At 43.0% G+C, this 26,044-nt stretch overlaps 2 protein-coding genes across 2 annotated transcripts; one reads left to right on the top strand and one right to left on the bottom strand.

Moving 5' to 3' along the window:
- The first annotated feature begins 5,947 nt into the window (after window positions 1–5,947).
- On the top strand, window positions 5,948–9,153 carry NANOS3 (nanos C2HC-type zinc finger 3). Its single transcript, XM_035097252.2, has 2 exons — window positions 5,948–6,385; window positions 8,592–9,153. The coding sequence occupies exon 1, from the start codon at window positions 5,948–5,950 to the stop codon at window positions 6,380–6,382; it is 435 nt and encodes a 144-aa protein (XP_034953143.2). The 3' UTR covers window positions 6,383–6,385; window positions 8,592–9,153.
- On the bottom strand, window positions 9,082–24,311 carry BRME1 (break repair meiotic recombinase recruitment factor 1). The gene is made up of 8 exons (XM_060268808.2): window positions 24,269–24,311; window positions 22,831–23,038; window positions 20,976–21,036; window positions 16,453–16,551; window positions 13,375–15,060; window positions 11,976–12,100; window positions 11,633–11,725; window positions 9,082–10,275 (listed from the first exon to the last, which is right to left on the bottom strand). Exons 1-8 carry the CDS (start codon window positions 24,297–24,299, stop codon window positions 10,128–10,130), a joined length of 2,451 nt encoding a protein of 816 aa, XP_060124791.2. The 5' UTR covers window positions 24,300–24,311; the 3' UTR covers window positions 9,082–10,127.
- Window positions 24,312–26,044: the final 1,733 nt, after the last annotated feature.

Here is a 26,044-nt window from a genome sequence, read left to right on the forward strand (position 1 = left end):
CGGCCGCACAGCAGCAGCTTCAGCCCCGCTCTCGCAGCTGCTGCTGTGGCGCCGCAGCAGGACAGGCGCGTGCTCTCGTTATTGGGATGGCGGGCTAGCCGGGCACACTGCGTGGCTCCCTCAGATGGAGGGCCACAGCAAGGGGCAAAGCAGCATAGTTGCTGCCAATCGGGTGCTTTTGCCAGGGCAGCCACAGTGCCCAGTTATCACCATCTTCCCCAATCATCCTGCAGGTAAGGAGCAGTAATGGCAGTGTCAGGAGGGCAGCTCCCCCCCTCTACATGTGTCACTATTTGGAGCAACGTAATACCTGTAATGTGGGACGCGGGTGGCACTGTGGTCTAAACCACAGAGCCTAGGGCTTGCCAATCAGAAGGTCAGCAGTTCGAATCCCCGCCATGGGGTCAGCAGTTCGAATCCCCGCCATGGGGTGAGCTCCTGTTCCTCAATCCCTGCTCCTGCCAACCTAGCAGTTTGAAAGCACATCAAAGTGCAAGTAGATAAATAGGTACCGCTCTGGCAGGAAGGTAAACGGTGTTTCCGTGCGCTGCTCTGCTTTGCCAGAAGTGGCTTTGTCATGCTGGCCACATGACTCAGAAGCTGTACGCCGACTCCCTCGGCCAGTAAAGTGAGATGAGCGCCGCAACCCCAGAGTCATCCGCGACTGGACTTAACGGTCAGAGGTCCCTTGTATTGGAAATTCTCACAAAAGCACGGCAAGCTTCCAAGTTCTCCAGAGCTGTTCATTGGGCATATGTTACACAAAGCAAGGGGCAAGAGGGGGGGAAATAAAAATCAGAATACCCCCTAATGAAGTACTCTTACAATAACTATTCAATAACAAAAGGAACCCGTCTCTGTGCTTCATACTTAACATTTCACTGCTCCATTTCACAAATGGATTCAAACCCAGTTAACCTGGTAAAAAGCTTTCCTGAACCATGATATTCTATTTCCCCACTTGATTTCCTTGTATTTGTCTGAATAAACAAATGTGTATTGACCATTCATTTAGTGCAGGGTGACTAACTCCTGGCCCATGGACCTCTGAGCGTCCCTTGATTTGACAGATTTGGCACTTTGGGGTAGTTTTCCATTTAAACAAACAAAAACAAAACAAACAAAAAACCTCCCTTTTTTGCCTTTCTGGTGTTTGTTCCCTGAGCTGCCTCAAATGTTCTGGGTTAATGTATAGGCAATTTGCACATCCTTAATCCTGTAATTCCACCCCCTACAAATGGTTCCTGCTCAGTTCTTTACATATCTATAATATTAAACAACAAAATCCAAACTCATTTATTAATGAATAGTATAAAGCAACATATCAAGAGAATCAGAAAAAAAAGAAAAAAAAGAATTGTTGGTTTAATATAAACACTCCAATGAAAATTCTGGCTGTCATTTTTAAAATTACCGTTTTCATGCCCCTGCTCAGTTCTGAGGTATTCCAGGTTCACTACATTTTAGCAAAATCATTGTAGAAAAGGCTCCTTGCCTTGTAGGAGAGAAGAAACAGAGGCATTCTCCTCCACTCAGCATTGTACAATTAGTGAAAGTATTCCCATAAAAATAAGCTGGAATTAAGATTGCCGGGAGAAATATCAACAACCTCAGGTATGCAGATGACACAACCTTGATGGCAGAAAGTGAGGAGGAATTAAAGAACCTTTTAATGAGGGTGAAAGAGGAGAGCACGAAATATGGTCTGAAGCTCAACATCAAAAAAACCAAGATCATGGCCACTGGTCCCATCACCTCCTGGCAAATAGAAGGGGAAGAAATGGAGGTAGTGAGAGATTTTACTTTCTTGGCCTCCTTGATCACTGCAGATGGTGACAGCAGTCATGAAATTAAAAGATGCCTGCTTCTTGGGAGAAAAGCAATGACAAACCTAGACAGCACCTTAAAAAGCAGAGACATCACCTTGCCGACAAAGGTCCGTATAGTTAAAGCTATGGTTTTCCCAGTAGTGATGTATGGAAGTGAGAGCTGGACCATAAAGAAGGCTGATCGCCGAAGAATTGATGCTTTTGAATTATGGTGCTGGAGGAGACTCTTGAGAGTCCCATGGACTGCAAGAAGATCAAACCTATCCATTCTGAAGGAAATCAGCCCTGGGTGCTCACTGGAAGGACAGATCCTGAAGCTGAGGCTCCAATACTTTGGCCACCTCATGAGAAGAGAAGACTCTCTCGAAAAGACCCTGATGTTGGGAAAGATGGAGGGCACAAAGAGAAGGGGACGACGACAGAGGACGAGATGGTTGGACAGTGTTCTCGAAGCTACAAACATGAGTTTGACCAAACTGCGGGAGGCAGTGGAAGACAGGAGTGCCTGGCGTGCTCTGGTCCATGGGGTCACGAAGAGTCGGACACGACTAAACGACTAAACAACAACAACAATTCCCAAAAGAAGGGCATTCCATGAGCCAAGAAAATGTTGATGAGCACCTGAAGGTGTTTTTCAGTGTACAAAATTCTAAAAAAAAACCACCCTTCTCTTTTGACAACAAAGATCTGACAACTGCAGCTTACAACCAAGACCCTTTAACTTTAGCTGTACCTTAAAACTAGAATCAAGCTCCTCGCACAGAAAGAGCAGGGTTAGCATCCAGCCCAACATAAGTCTTTGTGAAGGTTGCAAGCCCAACACACACTCTGGAGAATTAATTCCATTCTGTTGCAACCCGTACCAATCAAAATAATGCAAAATACATTATATTAGCAGGGCTGTGCTGTTCTGTATAATTCGAGATATAAGATCACACACCTAATTTGTCTGCCTTTTTGGTTATAATTCAACATTTTAAATACGGAATACATACAAAAATTAAAGGAATTAATTCCACTCAGCTCAGGCAGGAGGTCTCATAACTTTTCAGCACTTCATTAAGCCACTTCTACGCATTTAATTAAAGTGTACTTTTAAAATGCTAAATTTTGGCTAGCTTGTGCCCCAAATTAATGTTCTCACCGTTATGGTAATAATTGTATACATTTCTTTTTTAAAAAAAATCCATTGCACCATTATTATATTTCAACAGTACAGTTTACAGTGTGCAGGACAGGTCAGTTTACACTGGTAACCTTAAATTCCTGCAACTTCATCTGCTCACATTAACCCCTTGCTTCCCCCTCCCCACCCGGTCACAATCTCTTCCCTGCTGTTGCATTTAAGCTCCTTAAGTGACAGGGTCGTGAATTGTGCCCTCATTTTATTCCATTCGCTTCTAAAACCCCGTCAGACGTTACAGGTTGAATCCAAACTTCAATCCAGTTAAGCTAACATTGTAATTGTCTGGGAAATTTAATAAGGGCTAAATTAAACTCCGTTGGTCCCAATGATAACGAAGTGCAGCTAAAATGGTCAGGACCTAACCTAACCTACCTTGTGTACAGTATATTGATGGTGGCATGAAAAGAAAAAAGGTGGTAATTGCTAGTCTGCTTAGCTTCTGGCACAGAGCCAAACCATTTGTCTTCCAATGTGGATGCTTTTATTGTGCTTTGACACCAACCAGAACTGAATCCAATGCAACTGTGCATTGCTGTGTTTTCCTTTGCTGTTGAAAGTGCAGCTTATTCCCCCAACTGAGCACCAGCAGTTGGCATGGCATAGCCAGAAATTTGGATGGCTTAAAAAAAGAGGATTAAGCTATTAATAATCAATTTACATGTGGTATTAAGGTAAGAGGGGGAATGTGCAGGAGAAAGGATTTTGATGAGATATGCAAGATATGCAAGATATTTGTAGAATTTGTACTGTTTAAACCAGGCATCCCCAAACGGCGGCCCTCCAGATGTTTTGGCCTACAACTCCCATGATCCCTAGATAAGAGGTCTGGGATGTTGGGAATTGTAGTCCAAAACATCTGGAGGGCCGAAGTTTGGGGATGCCTGGTTTAAACAGAAAGGTTGAAATTTTGGGAGGTTGGATAGTTACAATGTAATGGTCTTGAAGGTGGGGTGCACATTATTATTATTATTTATTTATTATTATTACTTCATTAAAAAGAGAGAGAGAGAGAGAATTAGACAAATTGATAAAGGATGTGACTATCAATGGCTGCTAGGCACCATGGCTGTGTGACGTGGGTGATCTGACACTAAGTAAAAGTGAAACAAAAGAAGTGCCATGGTCAGATCACTTCCTGGTGCAACGTGCGCACTCCACACGGCCGCGCGCTGGCAATGGCCCCATACAGACTGCACCTGATTGCGCACTCCCGGGATGCCGTGCATGCGCAGTCCGCACGAGGTGCCGCCCAAGCGCCACACCCGGTACCAGCTGGGCTAGGAACGCCACTGCACATCTTGAATACCAGTTGGAGGGAATCGCAGGTGAGCGTGGTGTTACACTCATGTCCAGCTTGACAGGCTTCCCAGTGGCATCTGATTGGCTGATGTGAGAACAGGATGCTGCACCAGATGAGCCATTGGCCTTACGACCACTAAGGCCAAGGAGAGACTTGGGTTCAAATCCCACCCAACCCAACTCAGCCATAAAGCTCATTGAATGGACTTGGGCCAGCCACTCTCCCTCTCAGCCTAAATTGCCTCACACTCGGTTGTGGCCGGGCTACAGCAACGTGCATGGGAGAGAGCCACATACTCTGCCTGGAAGACAAGATGTAAATTAAAGAAACAAATGATTGCTCCAAAGTTCACTTTATGGATTCACTTTGCACGGTTTGATCCAGCATATTTGTGGGAGGAAAGGTGCTGTGGGAAGCTTGTTCTCCCCATGTGTGTTTCTCTCTCTCTGTGTGTAGGCCCAGATTTAGATTTGACGAGGCCCTAAGCCAGGCATCCCCAAACTTCGGCCCTCCAGATGTTTTGGACTACAATTCCCATCACCCCTGACCACTGGTCCTGTTAGCTAGGGACCATGTAGGCCAAAACATCTGGAGGGCCGCACTTTGGGGATGCCTGCCCTAAGCTACTGAAGGTAATGGGGCCCTTTATATGTCCAGCTGTCCTTTGTCAACAACAAATTGTAGCTGCTTTTTGTGTTGAATATATGTTATATGGTAATTTATGGAGCTAAAGCCATTTGCACATAACAAAATATGCATTTCATCAAAATACATTCAGTTTTTTTCCCTTTATTTTTTTGGGGGGGCCCCAGGAGAGTGGAGCCCTAAGCTATACTTGTTTAAGGTAAAGGTAAAGGGACCATTAGGTCCAGTCGTGACCGACTCTGGGGTTGCACGCTCATCTCGCATTATTGGCCGAGGGAGCCGGCGTATAGTTTCCAGGTCATGTGGCCAGCATGACAAAGCCACTTCTGGTGAACCAGAGCAGCACACGGAAACGCCGTTTACCTTCCCGCTGTAGCGGTTCCTATTTATCTACTTGCATTTTGACGTGCTTTCAAACTGCTAGGTTGGCAGGAGCTGGGACCGAGCAACGGGAGCTCACCCCGTCACAGGGATTTGAACCGCCGACCTTCTGATCAGCAAGCCCTAGGCTCAGTGGTTTAACCCACAGCGCCACCTGGGTCCCCACTTGTTTAGTTATACCTAAACTTGTTTAATACTTGTTTAGTTATACCTAAATCCAGCACACACTCTCTCTCTCTGTGTGTGTATGTGATGTGTGTGTGTGTGTGAGAGAGAGAGAAAGACAGGCAGACTCGCACAGACAGATGCTTCCAACTTGCAACCTTGCAAGTAAGTTGCAATCTAAAGAAGCAACTCTGGAAGCCAAAGGCTTTGTATCTGTTACAAAGCAAACAGAGAGACGGGGGGGGAGGTATATCTCTTATCTCCACTTTCAATTCATACTCTTCTTCGCAGACTCCTTGGCTCCAGTCTCCTTGACGGTGGGGGGCAGCGGGGGGGGGACGACTTCTCAGGCTATTGGCTCTTGACGGGGCCCCCACAACGGCACATGGCTTCATTTAGGAGCGCCCAGGGCTTCGGTGACCAGCTCAGGCTGCGGCGATCATGGCAGCTTTCCAATTGTGGAGGGACTATTTCCAGCTGGCCCGCGTGGTGCAAGAGATGCGCTGGCGGAGCGCGAGGAGCAGCTTGCCGGGAGGGTTCGCGGACCAGGCGCCGCCGCCGCCGCGCAAGAAGGCGCCCCCTGCCGGGGAGAGCAGGCCGGCGCGCCACTGCGCCTTCTGCAAGCACAACGGCGAGTCGAGGTCCATCTACGCGTCGCACGCGCTGAAGGACTCGGCCGGTAGGGTGCAGTGCCCGATCCTGAGAAATTACACTTGCCCTCAATGCGGGGCATCTCAGGATCGGGCGCACACGAGGAAGTTCTGCCCTTTAACCAACAAGGGGTACACGTCCGTCTACAGCTGCATCCGGAATTCGGCCGGGAAGAAGGCAAGCAACTTCAAAACTAGCCAGCCTTTCCTAATTCTTAGAAATTAGAAGGTGGGAAATATTCTCTTCTCTCTCTCTCGTTTTCTCTTTCAGCAGCAAAGGTTCCAACCTGGTGGCAATTCTCTTCCTCTTCCTATCCCTACCACCCCGGGCCGCCTTTTGTTTGTTAAGCGCATTTGAAAAGCAACCTCTGAAATCCCACTATCCGAAATGGCCAGACCTTGTCTGGGTGTTTAGGAGGAGGAAGGCCCCCTGGGGTCGGGGAAGGAAAAGGAGGCGGATAGAGAGTTGGAAGGCGAGAGAGAGTTGCGTCCTATGGGCATCATTGGTGCTTTGCTGCTCACTGGCTTGGGAGTCGCAGCAGCTGCATGACGAGCGGCTGCCCCACTTCCGCTCAAGGGAAAGGGGGGCGGCGGCGTGCGCGCTTGGCTGGGCTCTACTCGGCTCCTCGCAGTATATAGAAGCCCTGGCTGGGGATCTGGCAGCGGAGGCGATCTGGCGTTTGCTCCAGCTCCTGCTTTCTTTGCTGTGGGATCAACTCCCCCCCCCCCCTGCCAGTTCCGCGAGGGAGCCGCTGCTCTTGCAAACTGTCCCATCGGGCGGATCTTGCAACCTGTATGTCTCCATCCTTGGCGCCCTTTCGCCAGACCTTGCTGCCTGGCTGCAGCGGCTCCGGAGGGTAAGACTAAACTTACTTCAGATCGCCCTTTATTCTTTTTAGTGTGTGCTCATCCCCTACCAAAATTGTGTGTGAGAGAGTTTTCCCCTGCATTACTGGTTTGGGTTCTAAAGAGCTGCCTGCCACTTTAAGAAGCTTCCGCTCTGCCAAGGCTTTGGATTTTTGTGGGCTCTCTTCCCTTCCCCCGTTGCCCGCTTTCGGTTTTTCCATCTCCATTTACAGAGCTTGGAAAATATCTGCTCCTTTAAGGAGTCTGCATTGATACACCCCCCCCTTTACTGAGCGGGTGTGTGAAATTGGGCAAATCCCCGCTCCTCCTGCTTGGGGATCCCTGCTTCTTGATGGGGGCAAGTTCTTTTTCGGAAGAGCAAGTCTGGGCTAATGGAAGGAATCTTGCAAATATCAATGGTGTCACTTTGCGAGGTTTGGGTTTGTGTGTATGTTATCTCTCCCTTCCCACCTTTTTTTTTCATTGGGAAGTTCTAGGACAAGTGGGAAACGGAAGTATATAGGACAGCCCCCAAACTTTTTCAGGTGCAAATAATATTGATGCACATCCAATGAAAAGGACGTTCAGAAGCACCTAATGTTCCCTGGACTTTTAGGGCAATCCATGGCGCTTTTGTTTGACACATAAAAATCTGGTTGCTCCCAAAGACTTGTCTTTCTGTCTCTGCACCACAACACTGCTTTGGAGCGACTTCTTTCTGATTGGTGGTTAAAATGACTCTTGGTTGGTGCTGGTACTTGAGGATGATGAAAGTTGCTTAACAAAAAAAGTTTTTTTAAAATAAATAAATAAGATTATTTAAAAACTCTTCAAAAAAATTCCTTTAAAATAAACAAGTTCTTAATTTTTTTTTCTAAAAAAGTCCTTAAAGTATCCTTCCAAAAATTGTCTAGTAGCACCTTAGAGACCAATTAAGTTTGTTATGGTTATGAGCTTTGGTGTGCATGCACACTTCTTCAGATATCTGATATCAAATATCTGAAGAAGTGTGCATGCACACCAAAGCTCATACCCAAAGTGGAGTCTAGGCTTAGGCTGAGTGCACACCATACATTTGAAACACCTAGAAAAAGCAGCACCCAGGAAGCTGTAGTTTGTTAAGGATGCTGGGAGTTATAGCTCTTTTGGGGTAAGCTACAGCTCCCAGAATTCTTGGAGTGTGTGTGCTTTAAAAGTATGATATGTCTAAAGCCGTAGATAGCTTTAATGGGGAATATAACAGTTTTATTGTATCCTGAAGTGGTTTTCAAACCTGGAGGTTCCTGGGTTCAAATGAGTAAAAAAATGTAGATAAGCAGCCATTGCCTGCCATTGCTACTCTTACAGCAAGGGTAGCCAATGTGAAGCTATGCAAGTGTTGTTGGAATACAATGCCCCTCGTCCCTCACCACTGGCCATGCTCCTGGGGTACAGTACAGTACTCCTGCTCTCCAGTTTTTAGCCTCAAAGGACTCTGGGGTGCTGTATTCCTACAATTACAGCTGGATACAAAGTAGAAAAAAATGCTGTATAGATTTTTGATGAGGAAAATGTGATTGGGATTGTGTGCATTTCATCATCTCTTTCAGGTACATTTGCAGCTGTACCAGAGCTAGCACTTTTCTTGAATCAAGGAAAACTTTGGATCTAATACACCCCAAGTGGTTGGTCTGCAGGAATCAACTAAAATATTCAGAAGGAACCTGGAGAAAAAAAGGAGAGAGAGAAAGATAGTCCAGGATGGCAGCATTTACTTCAGGTGGCACTGGTACATTACACCAAGGGCCTGGAAATGAATTCTTTCAGCACTATGACAACTCACTCGCTATTCCTGTTTTTTAATCCAGCTACTCTTCCTGCTTGAATTATTTCACATTCATGTTATTACAGATGCCTGACTCAGTGTGAAGAGTGTCCACTTGAGACAAATGTTACTGATTTCCCAAATCACCAGTCTGAAGTTTCCCTTTGTTTGTATTTGTTTAAAGTTTTGTTTAAATGCATGCTTGTTTTTCAAGTGATATTTGTTTGCCAGGTTTTATTTGGTTCTTAAGATGTATGGTCATTAATACTTTGTTTGGTTAATATTATGACTTTATATGGTTATTTATTTGTTACACAAAAGCAATACAGAGTTTTTAAAATCCTAAACCAAAGATGTGTCATTTTTTAAATGAATCTCTATGTAAGGAATTGCTGTTGGACAAGGAAGTTAGGGAGGGGCAGTTGAGGGAATTTAGATGAGGGGTCTTAGCATACTGTGCTAAAGGGGCAAAGAATTAACCAGACTTGCAGCTGGTGAGAAAGCTTTGCATCCCACCCCACTTCCATGCTAGCTAGAATGAGCAGCAGGGCTTGGGAAGCAGCAGTTCCACCACAGAATCTTCCACAATTTTAGGATTGTTCTGCCTGTGTAGAATGCAAAACACACAGACACCATAAAGTAGGCAAGAATGAAAGTGCATAGCATTTTAAGCTCTATTGGTTTCAGTGTGGGACAACTTAAGTACACACATAACACTTCCACTTGAAGTGAGGTTTAAAGTTACTCAACTTTGTAGTTTTTAACCAAAATACAGCATTTTCATTCCACTAACCTAGTTCATTTATAAGCAATGAAATGGTTACACCAGAACCCTATAAATAACGGTATCATACTGTGGTATCTATACAGTAAAACTGGCTTTTAAGTTTTAAGGTTTTGTTTTTTCTTTTTGCATTCCATAAGATACATTTTAGCTTAATGGAAGAAGAACTATAGATACATGCCTGAACATAGGACAACTCTTCACAATTTTGGACAAGCGTTCACACCCAGAAAGTTATGAGTTTGTTAAGAGATGGTGGTGAAAGGGATATTGATTGCAGCTTATACAGGTAACTTTACTTGCTGGATTGTGCACCAAGACATTGGACCCAGTTCTTATTTATAAGGGTCCTTTACATTGCTGTGGTAGTTAATGGGATGTGAAGATGACTAATTATACTCATTTTATTAATTTTATTCTGCATCTAGCAATCTATTTTGATGCAGGTAAGCATAAATGACCCCACTGCTAAATAAAACAGCTACTAAAGAAAACCATAACAAAGCAAACTTTCAAAGCAGGAATAGAATTCACTAGCTAAATCTCTCTCTTCTTTTTGACTGTACAAAGTGTGCTTGTCACATTGCTCACGCTATGAGGCACAAGCTTCCCAGATTGTCTGTTTCTCCGGAACTTCAGTCTCTTGAAGGAATCCAGGTCTCTGTGTGTGCTCATGATAAGTCGGCTAGGAAGAACAAAACAACCAACCACACCACAATGGGTTCCATGTTAGCAAGGCACTTCTCAAGTAAGCTGCAGAAATAAAATTATAGACTGCAACCCCTGCAGAACAATTCAGTCACTGTTATCTAAAGAAGCAGGTTCCAACAATTATTATTTTTTGCTCCAGAACAAATGCAAGGAATTTGATTTAAAGAGCTGAAATAATTCAAGGTAGCTGAAAGGGCCCAGTTCTCAGTCTTAGAGCTGTAGCAGGCTGGAAAAGTGACTGGGGAGGGGGAAATACCTCCCACTTCCTCAATGGAGCTGTGGCTGATCCTAGCAACACTCACAAGAGGCAACCTTGGTCAGCCCTCAGCAAGACTGGCACTTTAATGAAGCAAGTCAGATCTGGTGCCTGAGGCATTTTTTTTTTTGCCTCAGGCAGCAGATCTCACCCCTGTCATTAACTCTGGTGAAGTCGCCATTGGGCACAGCGGCATGGGCAGGGAGGGAATCCAGATCTGGAGGGGAGGGAGATTTATTTATTATTTATTTATAAAAGTATTTAAATACCACTATAACAAATCAAGGAAGAGTAAACAACATAAAACATCATTAAAAACAGCACTAAATAATATCCTTAAATGACTGGCTAATCAAAATGTTTGAAACAGCTGCATAGCCATGTTGGCATTTTAAAAATCTTCAAGGCATTCCTAAAAGTCATTTTAACCCACAGGTTAAACACATGTGAAAATAAAATTATCTGAAATCAGTGGGACTTAACACCCCAGTAGATGTTGTTGGGATCTGCTGTGGATCCTACTAATTGTGATAGGACTTGCAATTCAGTAAATCCTTAAAACAGTTCTGGCCAGATGCCTCTGGGAAGATCACAAATAGGCATAGAAGGCAATAGCTTTCACTCAGTGTTTGTCCTCAGCATCTGGCATTCAGGGTCAAGGAGTAAAGGTAAAGGGAACCCTGACCATTAGGTCCAGTCGTGACCGACTCTGGGGTTGCGCGCTCATCTTGCATTATTGGCCGAGGGAGCCGGCGTACAGCTTCCAGGTCATGTGGCCAGCATGACAAAGCCGCTTCTGGCGAACCAGAGCAGCACACGGAAACGCCTTCTGGTCTGCAAGTCCTAGGCTCTGTGGTTTAACGCACAGCACCACCTCAATTTAACTACCATGCCTAACAGTGGTTGCTAGCCCAAACATGTCTTTTTGTCTTTAAATCAGGGACATGTTACACTATGATTCCTGTGGGAGCTATGTAATTGCTGTAGATGCTATGGCAGTGACCACATTATCTCAGGCCTTCAAGAACCTCATTTTTTATGAAGTATTGGATATGGTACAGAAATAAGTTCTTACTTGAGATTAGAGAGCTCTTTAATCAATCCACAAACAACATCTGTTGCATCTTCTTGTTTGTATGGATCACAAATCCCCTCAGTCACCTCATTCCTGTTTTTTGAAAAAAAAGGAAAACAGAAGCAGGAGATCAGCAATATATATCTTTCTAGATTAAAAGTGTGTGTGTTTTCCAGGTGTCATGCCTTTTTATCTTTGCTCCAAATAGTCACTGACTCCTTGACCTACGGTTACAATCCCATCCTACAAAGAGCACATCTAACAAATGACGTATTAAGTATTTATGTAGAATATAGGTTTTAATTACAGTATATATTTTTATTGCACTAGGAAATCCACCCACCTGTCACTATTTGGATAGATCAGATTAATGGCTGGGATTGGCGTTTTGTTTCCACTTGGTTCTCCTGCAGCACACTGATCACTTTTATCCTCGGAAGGGCTATGTGGATTATCCAGAAAGGATGTCTGAAGGGATAGAAATGCAGTTTAGTGATACAGGTATATTTTCTATGTAAAAAGCACCAGTGAAGGACTTCTTCAATCACAATCTCAACCAGGTAGGGAGAAATCTACAGCAATAATGTTAGTAATTTATGTAATAATTGGGTTATTAGACACAGAGGTTTCAGAATGTTGATACACAAACATATCCACTAGTTAGCTTTTAGACTTTATGCAAATAATTTTTATTGTTTCTTTTGGCCAGATGTGATGGATATAATTTTAAGAGAAGCTGCCTGCAAACAGTCAGAGATTGTAGCCTGAGCTACTTTGGGGAGGGCAAGGGGACAGATCACCATTCTTCACCTACAGTGTTTTCTCCTGTCAAGCCCCTCCCCCCTCCCACTACTGCTGCTATCCCCATCCTCCCTCAGCAAGAGGATGGCACCTGCTCTATCCACACAGTGAGGAATTTCCTCTCACATCCTTGTAAGACATAACAAACAGAACTAAAATGAATGCGTAGAAATTAGAAGGAAACAGATGTTGGCATAACACTGGAAGAAACCTCCTAAGAGTAAGAGCTAGTTGACAGGAGAGAGGATAGGTAGGAAGATGGGGGACACTCCTTCACAGCAGGTATTTAAGCAGAGGAGGGATGTCCATCAATCATGGCTCCTATAGTTGCACCCCCCATTGTGAACCTTGCATTGGACCAAATGACCTCCAAAGTCCCTCCCAGCTCTATCCAGCTTTTTAGTCCAGAAGAGCTACAAAGGCTAGTAAAAACTATTTTAAAGGACTAGAATGGGAGCCACTGCTTCCATTGCTGCAGCTTCAGTTAATCCACAGAATCCCTAGTTACAATGGGTTTGTTAGATCTGGAAATGACCATTTTATATACTAGGCCTACTGTAATTGGTTTACAAATATTTTTACTGGGATGCACTTCGGTTGCTACAAAGACTTACCAATTATGTTACACTATAACACCATTCAAAATTATTCAAACTACAGTAAAATAGGAATCCACTGGTTTTTGTTAATGTTATGAGCTGCTTTAAGGACTCCGGCAAGGAAGTGGGATATAAATCTACTAATTAACTAAAAGTATGTAGTAGTGCAAGGCCAATTCCTTCATAAATTCATATGACGGGTACTGATACTTGCATTTATGAATGCAATCTTAAAAGGATTACTGGAGTGTTAAGGTCTTATTGATTCCTGTTGTATAGTAACTGTCATATGAAGAAGTAAAGCTATCACTTTCTTAATCTAGTCATTCATGATCAACTCACCTTGTGTGGTGGAAATTCAAAGATGCCCAGTCGTTGACTGTTAGACAGAATTTCCATATCCAGAGAAGGGGGATCTGTGCAAGGAGAGCATGTTTGGGTCATAGTATCAAGGCCGATTGGTGCATTTCTGCTGCAACTTGTACCTAATACAAGGAGAGACTTCTGCATTTCAGAACCAGCATTCATTTCTCTACCAGGATCGCCTGCTGGAAGAACCTTGACTGAGGAGAGGTCATTTTCCTCATGGGGAGGTTTGTTATTGTTGTCCTCACAGGTTACCATTTCTTCTTTTCCCTCCATATAGATGTCAGCAGAAGAGTTTTCTGTTGGGTTTGTTTCTGCCTTGGCAGTCTCAGTCAAATTTTGCTGGGAAATACCTGACAGCACTTCTCTAATTTCAGGTGGTTCCAAATCACATGTGCTGAATTCAGACTGTTTTGTATCAGACACCAATCTTTCACTGCCATTTTTCTTTTGGGTCTGTAAAACTGGAACTTCTGGATCGGGTGAGGCAGTGGTGCTTTTTGCTGGCCTTGCTTTCATTTCAGATTCTTTTTTATTTCTCCCCGTCTCTTCGCTGCAAATCACTGCTTGCACTGAGATTGTGCTGCTCTCAGGGTGAACATCCCCATTAGACTGTGGCAAGAACATATCATTTGTTTCAAAAACCTGTTCACATTTTGATTCAGAAAGATCTGCTTGAATCATAGATTGAATATCTAGAAAATCTTTCCTAGAAGTATTCTGGCCTTGTACACTGTTTTGCTCCACAACTATGGTCTCTTCCATACAAGGGTTGCTTTGACTTGCAGTTTTACTCATACCATTTTGCTCTACGGGTTTGCCACTTGACCACAGGTTGTGCTTTTCTGTCCCCTTTTCACTCATTGTAGAGCTGCACAAAGTGACTTGATGTTCTGACATTTCAGTACTGCTGCAAATGACATTTTGCTCTTCGCTTTTCCCCCTTCCATATGGAAGGCCCTGGTCTGCTTTGTTGACATCAGTGTCTCCATCACTAGATACACTGCTTGTATTTAGATGTTTGCTCTGTTCTCCAGGTGTGAGAAATGACAGACCTGTCTCCAGTGGGAAATATGTTCTGTTGTTCTCCTTTTGGGTTTGGCTGAACATGCGCTCAACAAGACTTGCATCTTTACAACTTCTATTTTTGGTCCAGTTTGCTTCTTTTACATCATCTGAATTTGTTATATCATGGAAAGCTTTATTTTTATCCATACTCATGTCTGAAGTATCAAGAAGCTCTTCATGTGGGGTACTTTTAATATGGTCAGTGACACTGTCCTCTGCCAAAATACTAATGCTCATCTCCTTAACAAATTGGCATTTAAATGGCTCCAGAGACAGACCATCTACATCCTTATTACCTGACACTTCCTTTTCACAGATACTTTCTTGTAAATTGGATGCTGTCCCCGTTCCTTGACAGGAATCAGCTAAGCCTGAGTTTGCACCGCCATTGTTTATCCTTCTAATCTTGTCCTCATCTTGCATTTTAACATCCTGTCTTTTACTTAATTCTTCACAATGAACGATCACTTGATCTCCAGCATCCTTCACTTTTGTCACCAATGAATCAGCTGCTTCTGGTGTCTCTGAAGAAGGAACAGTGTTCTCAACATAATTTTCTGCTGTGCTGGTAACATTTCTATCCATACAATCACCCTTTGAAGAAGTTGATAAAATTGTGTGTCAGTAGAAAAATGTAGCACAAACATTTAGCATTTTCTGACTATGGCTACCAGTTCCCATTTAATAGTGCATTTCTATGTATGTAACCATCTATATGCTGCCCCTTCAGGTTCTGGGTTCCTTTACAATCTTTTTACAGCTTATAACAAGCAAGCAAACTTCCAGGTTTGCTTACAGTAATACTGAAACAATCAAAATAGTAACAGCTGACATAATGAAAGGCATATTCAACAGCAGAAAAGCCAGTTCAGGTAAAAAGTCTTAAGAGATTTGTTTTTTAAGGATTTGCATGGTGCTGAAAAGACATTAGAGTATGTGTCAGGCAAGCCTACCTGAGGATAACATTCCATAAGCAAGCTGGCCCAATTGAGAAGGCCCTTTCTTCATTTGCCCTCTGCCTAACCTTATTGGAAGAAGGGAGCAGGGACAGCAAAGATTACCTAAGTACAGTATACAGGCAACGTAATGTGTGAATATGCAGTTCTGCACAAGTTATCACAGGCATCCCCAAACTTCGGCCTTCCAGATATTTTGGACTACAATTCCCATCATCCCTGACCGCTGGTCCTGTTAGCTAGGGATCATGGGAGTTGTAGGCCAAAACATCTGGAGGGCCGCAGTTTGGGGATGCCTGAGTTATCCTATTCCACCAAAGAATACTCTATTTTTATCTGCTCTTAGCCTACTAGTTTAAACAGTGAATTGTGCAGTATACACAGTGGAACTCTTTCAATTCCTAGATGGGATTGTGCTCCCTCTAAAGAAGTAACTTTGCAGTGTGGGGGTGCTGCTAGACCCACCTGTCTTGCCATAGCTAGTACTCTTAATAGGCTTGAGAGTGTGCAGATGCCTTAGCTGAAAGACAAACTAAAATGTGAGTTTTTCACGGAGGGGAAATTATTCAGTTAAAACTATTTATTTATGATCTTTCTCTTAGGGAATGTCACTTATCAAATATAAAAACCATAGTATATACAAATAAAATAGCACAGCTAACAGTAGGCTATCCTTGAATAACATGTCAGTATATCTTGATTAAAACTAATCAATAAAAGCCCTCTGGAAATTATCAGTGTGCTTAATTTGAACTAGAAGAGTGCAGTTTGTCTTTAATTATCAGTACAAAAAGGGAAGTGTTTTCCCCACGTCCAGCCATAAAGAAACACTTCTCTAAATGACAAGGGTATACATTACATCAGGCATAGGCAAATGTGGCCCTCCAGCTGTTTTGGGACTACAACTCCCATCATCCCTAGCTAACAGGACCAGTGGTCAGGGATGATGGGAGTTGTAGTCCCAAAACATCTGGCGGGCTGAGTTTGCCTATGCCTGCATTACATTATATAGATGAGGAAGGGCTTGTACCTTTTCTGTCCCAGTTGTTATAGCTCCTCCAAAATTTTCTTCATGTTCTTTAGCCAATGTTTTTCTTCGCTTCGGAAACTTTGGTACCAACTTTCCTCCCTATGACCAACAATAAGAACAAGATAATCAAGTATCCTATGCTCTTCCTCAGCAACGTCCAAAATTGAGGAAAAGGGCATCAAGAGATTGGATTTATCAGGCTCAACAAAGAAAATTAATTTTGACCTACTGAGACTGCTCTAAATTTCTGAGGATTTTGCACAGGAATAAAATTGGACAAAACCTCATCAGCTGGATCCTGAAAGGAAGGCACTGTGATCCAACAGAGGTTCCACAGGCAGAAAACAAATTTCACAGATTTCTTGCTCCCCTTACAGCTCCCAGTGTCACCTTCCTTGCTGCTCTGGGAGGATTCCCAACCCTCTAGAGCAGATCTTTAGGGCACAGGGGGCCGCAGGAGGGAATTGTCAAACAGTCTCTTCAAAGTTCTCTATGGAAGTATCGTATCTACAAGCAGGGTTCCACTCAGAGGAACTTAAGATTCAAATAATTGAACAAGTATTGGTAGTAGTTTCACTCAAAATGGAGGGCACCAGAAGTTAAAGTTTATTTTACTGTCGACCAAAAGACGTGAGCAACAAATAATTCCACAAAAGTGAAAGAACAACAGTGATTTACGATAACTGTTAAAATGCAAATACAATAAGTTCCTAAGTATACCCCACATTTAAGAAAAGAAAAATCCTACACTGAAAAAAGAATAGAAAAATGATCTGAATTTTATATCGATGGATTATGTGTTTACATGGAGAGATTTTAGCACCTAATGGAAAGTAAAGGGTCACCATCTTGACCTTGGCCTCAGACAGCAAAATAACTTTGGCAATCTTGCACTTCTCCCAATGAAAGGATGGGTAGGGGGGTCTTCATTTTTCCCCCCAGCTGGGCTTCAGCAGGGGACTTTCCTGGTGGCAGGCGTGCCACCTTGCCCCCACGACAGTGGGTGCCCAGGGCATGCCAACATCAGCATGGTGTGCACACACCACTGAGCGGAATCTTGGGGGGCACACCTCCATTTTAAATTTGTGGGTGCCCAGGCACCTGGGGGCCCGTATAGTTCACAGCTATACCTGGTGGGTTATACTTGCTTTAATTAGCAGGTGCCAATTTCCTTTCCCACGCAGGGGATCAAGATGTCTTGGGTTGGCCTTAAGTGGTCCTACATCTTTGTGTCCACATTTCCACAGGAAAACTCTGTCTTCCGGAGACCCACTACAGTGAAGCAGCAGTGACTCTTGGAGCCAAGCATGGCAGGAATCATCCCACATGCCAGTTGCTGGCAGTCCAAGTTCCCTTTGTCTCAGAACTTTCCTGGCAGTGGGATTCCTCTCCACACACACCCTGCTGCTGCCACCACAACCAAACTAACTGTTTAAAATATAAACACATATATCAGGGGTATAACTAGGTTTTATTTCACCTGGGCCAAAAACCCAGTTTGGCGTCCCCCCATATGCATACACACACACACACACACACACACACACACACACAGGCTTTGAGCCTTAATGGTGCCCCTCTAGAAGCTTCACCCAGGGCAAAAAACCCAGCTACTGTATATTCCTGTGTATAAGACTACTTTTTAACCCAGGAAAATCTTCTCAAAAGTCGGGGGTCGTCTTATACGCCGGGTCGTATTTCTTATACAGCGAGTACATCCCAAACTCTATATTTTAACTGGAAAAGTTGGGGGTCGTCTTATACGCTCAGTCATATTATACGCCGGAATATACGGGGTTCCCCACAGCTATGGCTCTCAAATATTTAATATAAAGGAAAAGAAGCAAGCTAGCTGTTGCTCAAAGGGAGTGCTTAACTTAATGTTTTCTGCAAGGGAGTAAACTGAGTGGTTTTCCCGAGGCAGGTAAGTGGTGGCCAGGAGCCAGGACTCCTGGGTTCTCTTTGGCCCAATAAAGAGGTGGGGTGGTGTTAGGAGTTCAGGGGGTTTCTTAATACCAGTTCAGGCAACTTGTTCATCTAGTCCAGAATTGTCTACTCTGGCTGGAAGTGGCTATCCAGGGCAGAGTTCTTTGACATCTTCACCCATGACTACTCAGCATTTTTAACTAGAGATGCTGGGGTTCAAAACTTTGGGCCTTCTGTTCTCAGAGTATGTGCTCTACAACTCCACTAGAGGAAATGTACCCTTGACCTTAATCTGCATGCAGCAATAAAGTTTAAGAATTCAAAGGAAGGTTGTGTAGAACGACACAGGCTACTCTTCTGGGCTTCTAACAGTTTTCAAGAAAAAGCTAGACCAGGGGTCAGCAAACTTTTTTAGCAGGGGGCCAGTCCACTGTCCCTCAGACCTTGTGGGGGGCCGGACTTTTTTTGGGGGGGGAAATGAACAAATTTCTATGCCCCACAAATAACCCAGAGGTGCATTTTAAATAAAAGGGCACATTTCTACCCATGTAAAAACACGCTGATTCCTGGACCGCCCACGGGCCAGATTTAGAAGGCGATTGGGTCGGATCCGGCCCCCAGGTCTTAGTTTGCCTACCCATGAGCTAGACAGACCATTGCCGAAGATGTGTTTGGGTCAGGACTGAGCCAGCTGTGCAAGCAAAAGCATCTTGGCTTGTTGCCCTTGTTTCATTTCTCTCTGGCTTTGAGTGCCCACTGGTGGTTTGGGTCTGCATTGTACTTCTCATTGTTCAAAATACAGTGGTACCTCGGTTTATGAACACAATTGGTTCCGGAAGTCTGTTCATAAACTGAAGCGTTCATAAACTGAAGCGAACTTTCCCATTGAAAGTAATGGAAAGTGGATTAATCCGTTCCAGACGGTCCGCGGAGTAACCATTCATAAACTGAAGCGAACTTTTCCATTGAAAGTAATGGAAAATGGATTAATCCGTTCCAGACGGGTCCGCGAAGTACTTAAACTGAAGCGTTCATAAACTGAAACATGGGTGTAATTGGTTCCGGAAGTCTGTTCATAAACTGAAGCGTTCATAAACTGAAGCGAACGTTCCCATTAAAAGTAATGGAAAGTGAATTAATCCGTTCCAGATGGGTCCGCGGCGTTCATAAACCGAAAATTTATAAACCGAGGTGTTCATAAACCGAGGTTCCACTTACTAAGCAACTTTTCAAATCCTGATGTGGGCCTAGCTATACATTTTTATTTTTTCTTAACAGCTGGGAGTGTGTGTGCTAGCCTTCCCCCTCCCCTTTTCCACCAACCTAAATTGGCCACTCTCTGAAATTACTATTCATAATATGGTAGAGGTGGGAGGGACATAAGTGTATCTTTCCACAGATCTCCTGCATCTCTTATAGTTTTGGCCTCTGAGTATAGGTAACTCCCCATTTGTATGGGGATTGTGTTCCGGATCATTGCACATGTCAGCGGTCAAGTGAAAACCAATTCTGCCCTCGCCCTCTTGTAGGGAGGGCCAAAAGCAGTGTGCTTGTCGCATTCACACGTCAATCGGTCACACACACAAAATGTTCGTCATCTGTAGAAATTGTTTGCTGTGACTAAAGAGAGTGACTTTCATTTCGCTCACTGCCACGATGGTACTTGATCCAGCACTGGTAGGTTGAAACACTGTACAAGCAGAGAATGGAGAAGAGCATTGCCCTTTTCCATAATTGCACCAACTCTTCCTTGGATTTCTAAAAAAGTTTTACAGATCATTTTTCCTAGGTGTTTCAGCCATGACAAACATTAGTGTGCAATATAATCACTGCCAGTATACATTTTGAAAGGCAAAATGTTATTGGCTATTGGCCCAAACAAAAACACATGATCAGAAACAAACTCACAAAATGAGCCTTAGAACCACAGATTCTTGCATTGCAGACATGTGGAGTAGCTCACATCTTTTGAAGATCTCATGAGGGGGAAAGTCCATTTGGACTGCTTCATACAGTCTTTCGATACATAAGGAGGTTGAAGGGTCTATATGAAGGGTCTACACACGTGTAGGAGCAATAGCTGTAAATATCTGATATGTTTATGGTCTCTTCTCCTGGCTGTTGAATGCCCAGCTAGTAAGTTGGTAGAAGCTAGCCACTGCAATCCTGTGATATCAAATTGCAAGAATGTGTAAGGAGGTTTAATGAATCATCCTCTTTACACAGAGCAAACCTATGCACAGAGTAAACCTAAGCCTCAGAAGTAAAGCTATTGTGTTCAATGAGGTTTATTCCCTTGTAGCCTTAACAAACTGCCTGATACAATGCTTAAGATGCATGCAGGGTGTCAGTCAATGGCCCAGATATCTACCAGGTAAATCTTGCTGCATATCAGTCACACCTGATGTCCTCTCTTGAGAGATTTATGTCATACAGACTGCAAGGATTTGGATTTGAACAAGCAGTATGTCCACATAAGGAACACAAAGGAAATCTATTCAGCTATAATTTGTAAGTTTACTTTACCTAACCAATAAATTACTAAAAGCTACTCTACAGCTAAATATACTGCTAATGTTACTTGAGACGGAACTTACCTGAGATAGAGGTACAAAAGCCTTCATATTATCTTGCTCTTTCCTCTCAAATGAAGCCTTGCTGTTAAAAGACAACAAATATACATTCAAGTTTAGGAAAGTCAAATTAGTAATAGAAATACAGCAACTAGGAATTTCCAGTATGTTTGAAAATCCCAGGATGTTTATTCTATTTGCAAAATGCCCTCCAGAGCAGGACAAAACAAGCATGCTCCATCTTCCATGTGACAGCCCTTAAGATATTTGGAGGTGGCTATCATATCTCTCTGTGTCCTCTTTTCCAGGCTAAACATACCCAGCTCCTTCAATCGTTCCTCATAAGGCTTAGTTTCCAAACCACTGATCATCATGGTTGCCCTCCTTTGTACACCTTCTAGTTTGTCAATATCATTCTTAAACTGTGGTGTTCAGAACAGGACACAATATTCCAGATGTGGTCTGACCAAGGCAGAATAGAGTGGTACTATTACTACTCTTGATTGGGACACTAGACTTCTGTTGATGCAGCCTAGAATAGCATTAGCCTTTTTTTGCTGCTGCATCACACTGTTGACTCATGTTAAGCTTGGGTCCACTAAGACCCCAGATCCTTTTCATGAGGCACACTTTTGCTAATGGGGCCTCCCGCTGCTGCCGCACTGCCAGCGCGTGACTTCCACTCGCATCCCAGGGCAAAGTATGCAGCTAGGGGCATCAACTTATGGGTTAGCGGAGTTCGTTACCTGAAGCATTTGTAAGGAGGATGGTACGTAACCCGAGGTTCCATGTACTGATACTTTAAGATAAAACAGATATATATATACTAAATGGGATTTGGTAGTTGTAAAGTAATATCACTAGTTGGCACTAGTAATAATAGAGCTATACAGTATAAGAAGTATCAAACAAAGTAGTGTTGCTCAGCAAGCTCACCGGTGTGTGTCTGTCCACTTCTTTATACACAGCACCCACAAGAGAACATTATATCATAAATACCTAACTAGGAAACATGATATACTGTGTAGGATAAATATCAAAATCTTAAAGAGTTTGAGTCTAAGCTCTACACACAAAACTACTCTGATGTTTTAATTTCTCTCTTGATGACTTCAAGGCATTTCACAGAATTCAATTGCCCTTTTTAAAAACTTAATCTAAATTACAACTTGGTTAGCAATGCCTGCATATGATTAATGAAATTTAGTCACAGTCTAACGCCATCATTACAGTAAATGGATATGACACCAAACCCACCCACCTCAATAGGGGCACTTGTCAAGGCTGCCTCCTGAAGCTGCTGCTTTTTGCAGCGGTGATAGTTACTTGCCATTCAAGTGCAGATAGATTCCAAAGACTAAAAAAATGAAACAGATGCAGAAAAAATAGCACCAAATAAAGAGATGAAAGCAGCAGCTCCTCAGGATCCCAGGGATTTCTACCGCCTGATGTCCAAACAACTCACTTGTCAGTCATAATTCTAACTCCATTCATTGGCTAAACACTGAAAAGTGGGAGCAGCCAGGCTGACTCATCTCACATAAATCAGTTAGAAAGATGCCTGCACATTTTGCTTCATAACTTTACTTCCAGGACAGTTAGACTTACTGTTTTACAAGCTGAAAGTACAGAATCTGAAGCCCTTTGCAGGAATGGGCCCTGGTGCAATTGCTTTAGTTGCATCATTATAATCTGACCATGTGAATCTGCGTGGCTAATAAAACTTTTGTCCAGAAGCCTTACTTCAGAACAATCACAATTTAATCATATTAGCAGCCTCAGTTGTCTTTCTCTTATCTATTGCCACCCCTCAATTTCTCTGTCCAGTCCAACCATGTTTCAGTCATTTCATACTCTGCTTTGAATCAAACTTGATTACCTTGTATCCAGGTCTGCTGCCAAATTTTCTGTGTTCACGTTTGCTAGGCTATTTATTTGACATTCTTGAATTGTTCCTGATACAATTACTTTTGTGGAAGAATTGTCAGAATGAAAATTCTGTACTGGCATTTCTGGATCATTCCCCTCTGTAAGCTTCCTCCTAAGGCACTTGTTTGCTTTGGATATGCCATGTTCCTTGTTCTCTTCTTTTATTTGGGGGAAAAAAAACATTAATCAACCTTTATGCAAAATAAATACAGCAATTAATATTGACTTTATAATAAAATACATTCATCATGTAAAGGAGAACACTTTTAAATCCCATTGATTTCAATAGGCATTGATTTCATTGCACATGCTTAAGTCTGCTACTGAATAACAAGGCTTAAATGTACTTTTTAAGTGGGTCTGCTTAATTTATTGAAGCACATGCTCTCATGACTTACAGTAGAAACCTAGACATGCTTACTCAGGGGGGAAGAAGGTTCTAGAAACATTTATCCCATGAACTTCATTAAGTTAACTTAGCTTAGGTTCCAAGTCAATGTGACTGCTTTTGGAATTGATATGCAAATGGTTACACTGGCTTACTCCCAGATAAGCTTGCAAAGGATTTCAGCCTAAGTAGTTTATTGTGGAATAAAATTTTCATAAGCAACAATCTACCTCATCACCTACCTGTATGTATTATTGAACTGAGACCATGACGCTTCTGTGCATGCATTCATAAGCACTTCCACAAATTGAGGATAAATTTAGGGTGAGCACAGATTAGCATTGTGGGGGTGGGGAGCGATTTGCACAAAGGTAAAGACACACCTGAGAGACATGGGTGGCGCTGTGGTTTGAACCACTGAGCCTCTTGGGCTTGCCGATCAGAAGGTCGGCCATTCAAACTCCTGTGGCGGGGTGAGCTCCTATTGCTCAGTCCCTGCTCCTGCCAACCTAGCAGTGCACGTCAAAGTGTACCGCTCCGGCAGGAAGGTAAACGGCGTTTCCGTGCGCTGCTCTGGTTTTGCCAGAAGCGGTTTAGTCATGCTGGCCACATGACCCGGGAAAACTGTCTGCAGACAAACGTCGGCTCCCTTGGCCAGTAAAGCGAGATGAGCGCAGCAACCCCAGAGTCGTCTGCGACTGGACTTAACTGTCAGGGGTCCTTTACCTTTACCTTTTTAAAGACACACCTGAGCATCTGCCCAGAACAAAAAAGGCAGTTGAGGGCAGGGGAGTAGTGGCTGAGGGGAAGAGCCAGAATACACAGAACTGAGTGTGTGAATTGTCATGTGCCATTTGTGTACACAGAAAATCAGATCTGAACAATCTGTGGTGACATTAAGCCCCTGTCTTGAAGTACCACAATATGCAAATAGATTGGAAAAATTGGAGAAGGTGGAAGTCTTATATGAAGACAAAAAATAACAGTGTGATTCTATTACCTAGAATTTGTCCCTTCTTCCTTTTACTCATTTTAGTGGCTTGGTAGATCTAAAAGGGAAATATCAGTTTAGGTCAATGTTTTCTATTAAAATAAAAAAATTGCATTGATAGACGTTGTATCATGGTGTTTTGACAGCCAAAGTTAATCATATGCTGTTCTGAGACATTTTCATGCATACTAAACTCTAGTATGTGATAGAAAGTTTAACTCTTCAAGAGTCATGTTACCATTAGGCTGTTTTTTTTCAGAATCCTTTAGTAATTATAAGCTGACTGTGATAATCAAAAACCCACCCTGTCAGGGAAAAGTATTAAGTTAGCAAATTTTGGGGGCTCTTTCAGATGAGGCTTTTGTTATGCACTCACTCTGACTTACATATTTGCTAATTGTTCTGAAATCTCTCTTGTTATTCTTTGCATGGAGGCCCTCAACTGTCCATCAAGTCACAAATTAGAAGATCTTAAAATAAAAAAATTGAGGCATGGGCCTAGTACCCTTTTCCCCCACCGTGAGTACAGGGCTGCCTGCAGTACTCTTGATTCAGTGGAATTATTAAAGCTCTACGTCTCAACAGTGCTTTACTGCGTTATCATTAAAGCCATTTGCCAGAAATCAGTTCCAAAATGTGTCCCATGCAGAGCAAAGTCGCCATTGTTTTTCATTGCTTCTCTTCAACACCATGGAATAAATAGTGCAGATTAGAATGATTTAAGATGATAAAGGAAAATTGCTTAATTTAGATTTAATAATGGACCCAGTGTGGGGGGAATCGAGGAAGTCCACAATGTCAAGTTAATGTAAGAATTGATATGTTTTTTTCTTTTCCCCCTCTCTTTTGTTTATGTCTTATTTTTATTTTTTTCTGCTTTTTGTTTTTTTGAATTTTTGTATTTTGAAATGTTTGAAAATCAATAAATATAATTTTTAAAAAAGGAATAGTGCAGAAGGTTCAGTCACAAGTCAACCTTTAGCTTCAAGTGAAAGACCTTGCCCCCTTATCCCCCCCCAAAAAAAATTCTGTAAAGACAAAACAGAAAGCATAACCAACAATGATACAGCTGTTTAAAAAATATTGAATATGATGGGGAGAATCGGATCCAGACTGAGATGTTGGTTTTAATCCCTGCTCCATTTCCCTAATGACTCCCTGCCCCACCAATATTTGCCCCACAGGGGAAATGTATAGGCATCCATCCTACTTCCATTTGCTTTTCCAGATGCCTTTTTGCCAGGCACCTTCTTAGGAAGAGCAAAATGTAACTTCTAAAGTGAGCACTTCATGCCTCCCACATATAGAGTATTTGTAATGAACATCTTCTGCCTCTTTAACTGCGGTGCTTTTGGCCCAGGAAGGAGTTTCAAAGTGATTGATACGCCACAGGGGTGCCAACTTGAATAAAATATTGTGGGAGCCCAGGTAAGCCCCGCCCAGCATAATCAATCACAAGATGCAGTGCACACAGACACTATTTGAATGGGAATGCCAATCAATTTTGTGGGAGCCCAGTCCCATCAAATATTTTATCGTGGGGAGCCCCTAGGAGTTGGTTCCTATGATATGCAACGTTGATTGGCCCTAGATTGCTTAGTTGGAGGGGAAATATTGTAAAGCCAAGGGGGCTGAAGCATTCAAAAACGGAAAAATTTAATGCAACCAGCCATAACGGTATTGCTTTGTGCTGTCGATGTTTGCTGTGTCCATAACACAAAAGTCATGTGGAGAAAAATACAACGAAATACAACAGCGCGCCAAGAGAGGAACTCAAACGAGCAC

This window comes from Zootoca vivipara, chromosome 15, assembly GCF_965207765.1.
Source record: "Zootoca vivipara chromosome 15, rZooViv2.hap1.1, whole genome shotgun sequence".
Classification (NCBI taxonomy): Eukaryota; Metazoa; Chordata; class Lepidosauria; order Squamata; family Lacertidae; genus Zootoca; species Zootoca vivipara.

What these genes read in the sequence shown, in the direction of transcription:
- NANOS3 (XM_035097252.2), top strand. Translation starts at nt 5,948, where the DNA reads ATGGCAGCTTTCCAATTGTGGAGGGACTATTTCCAGCTGGCCCGCGTG.
- BRME1 (XM_060268808.2), bottom strand. Translation starts at nt 24,299, where the DNA reads ATGAGTAAAAGGAAGAAGGGACAAATTCTAG. An exon ending in TTGAATTTCCACCACACAAG is followed by an intron (nt 12,101 to 13,374) that starts GTGAGTTGATCA and finishes CTATCCCTTCAG; the next exon opens with ACATCCTTTCTGGATAATCC. An exon ending in AAAGAGCTCTCTAATCTCAA is followed by an intron (nt 10,276 to 11,632) that starts GTAAGAACTTAT and finishes TGTTCTTCCTAG; the next exon opens with CCGACTTATCATGAGCACAC.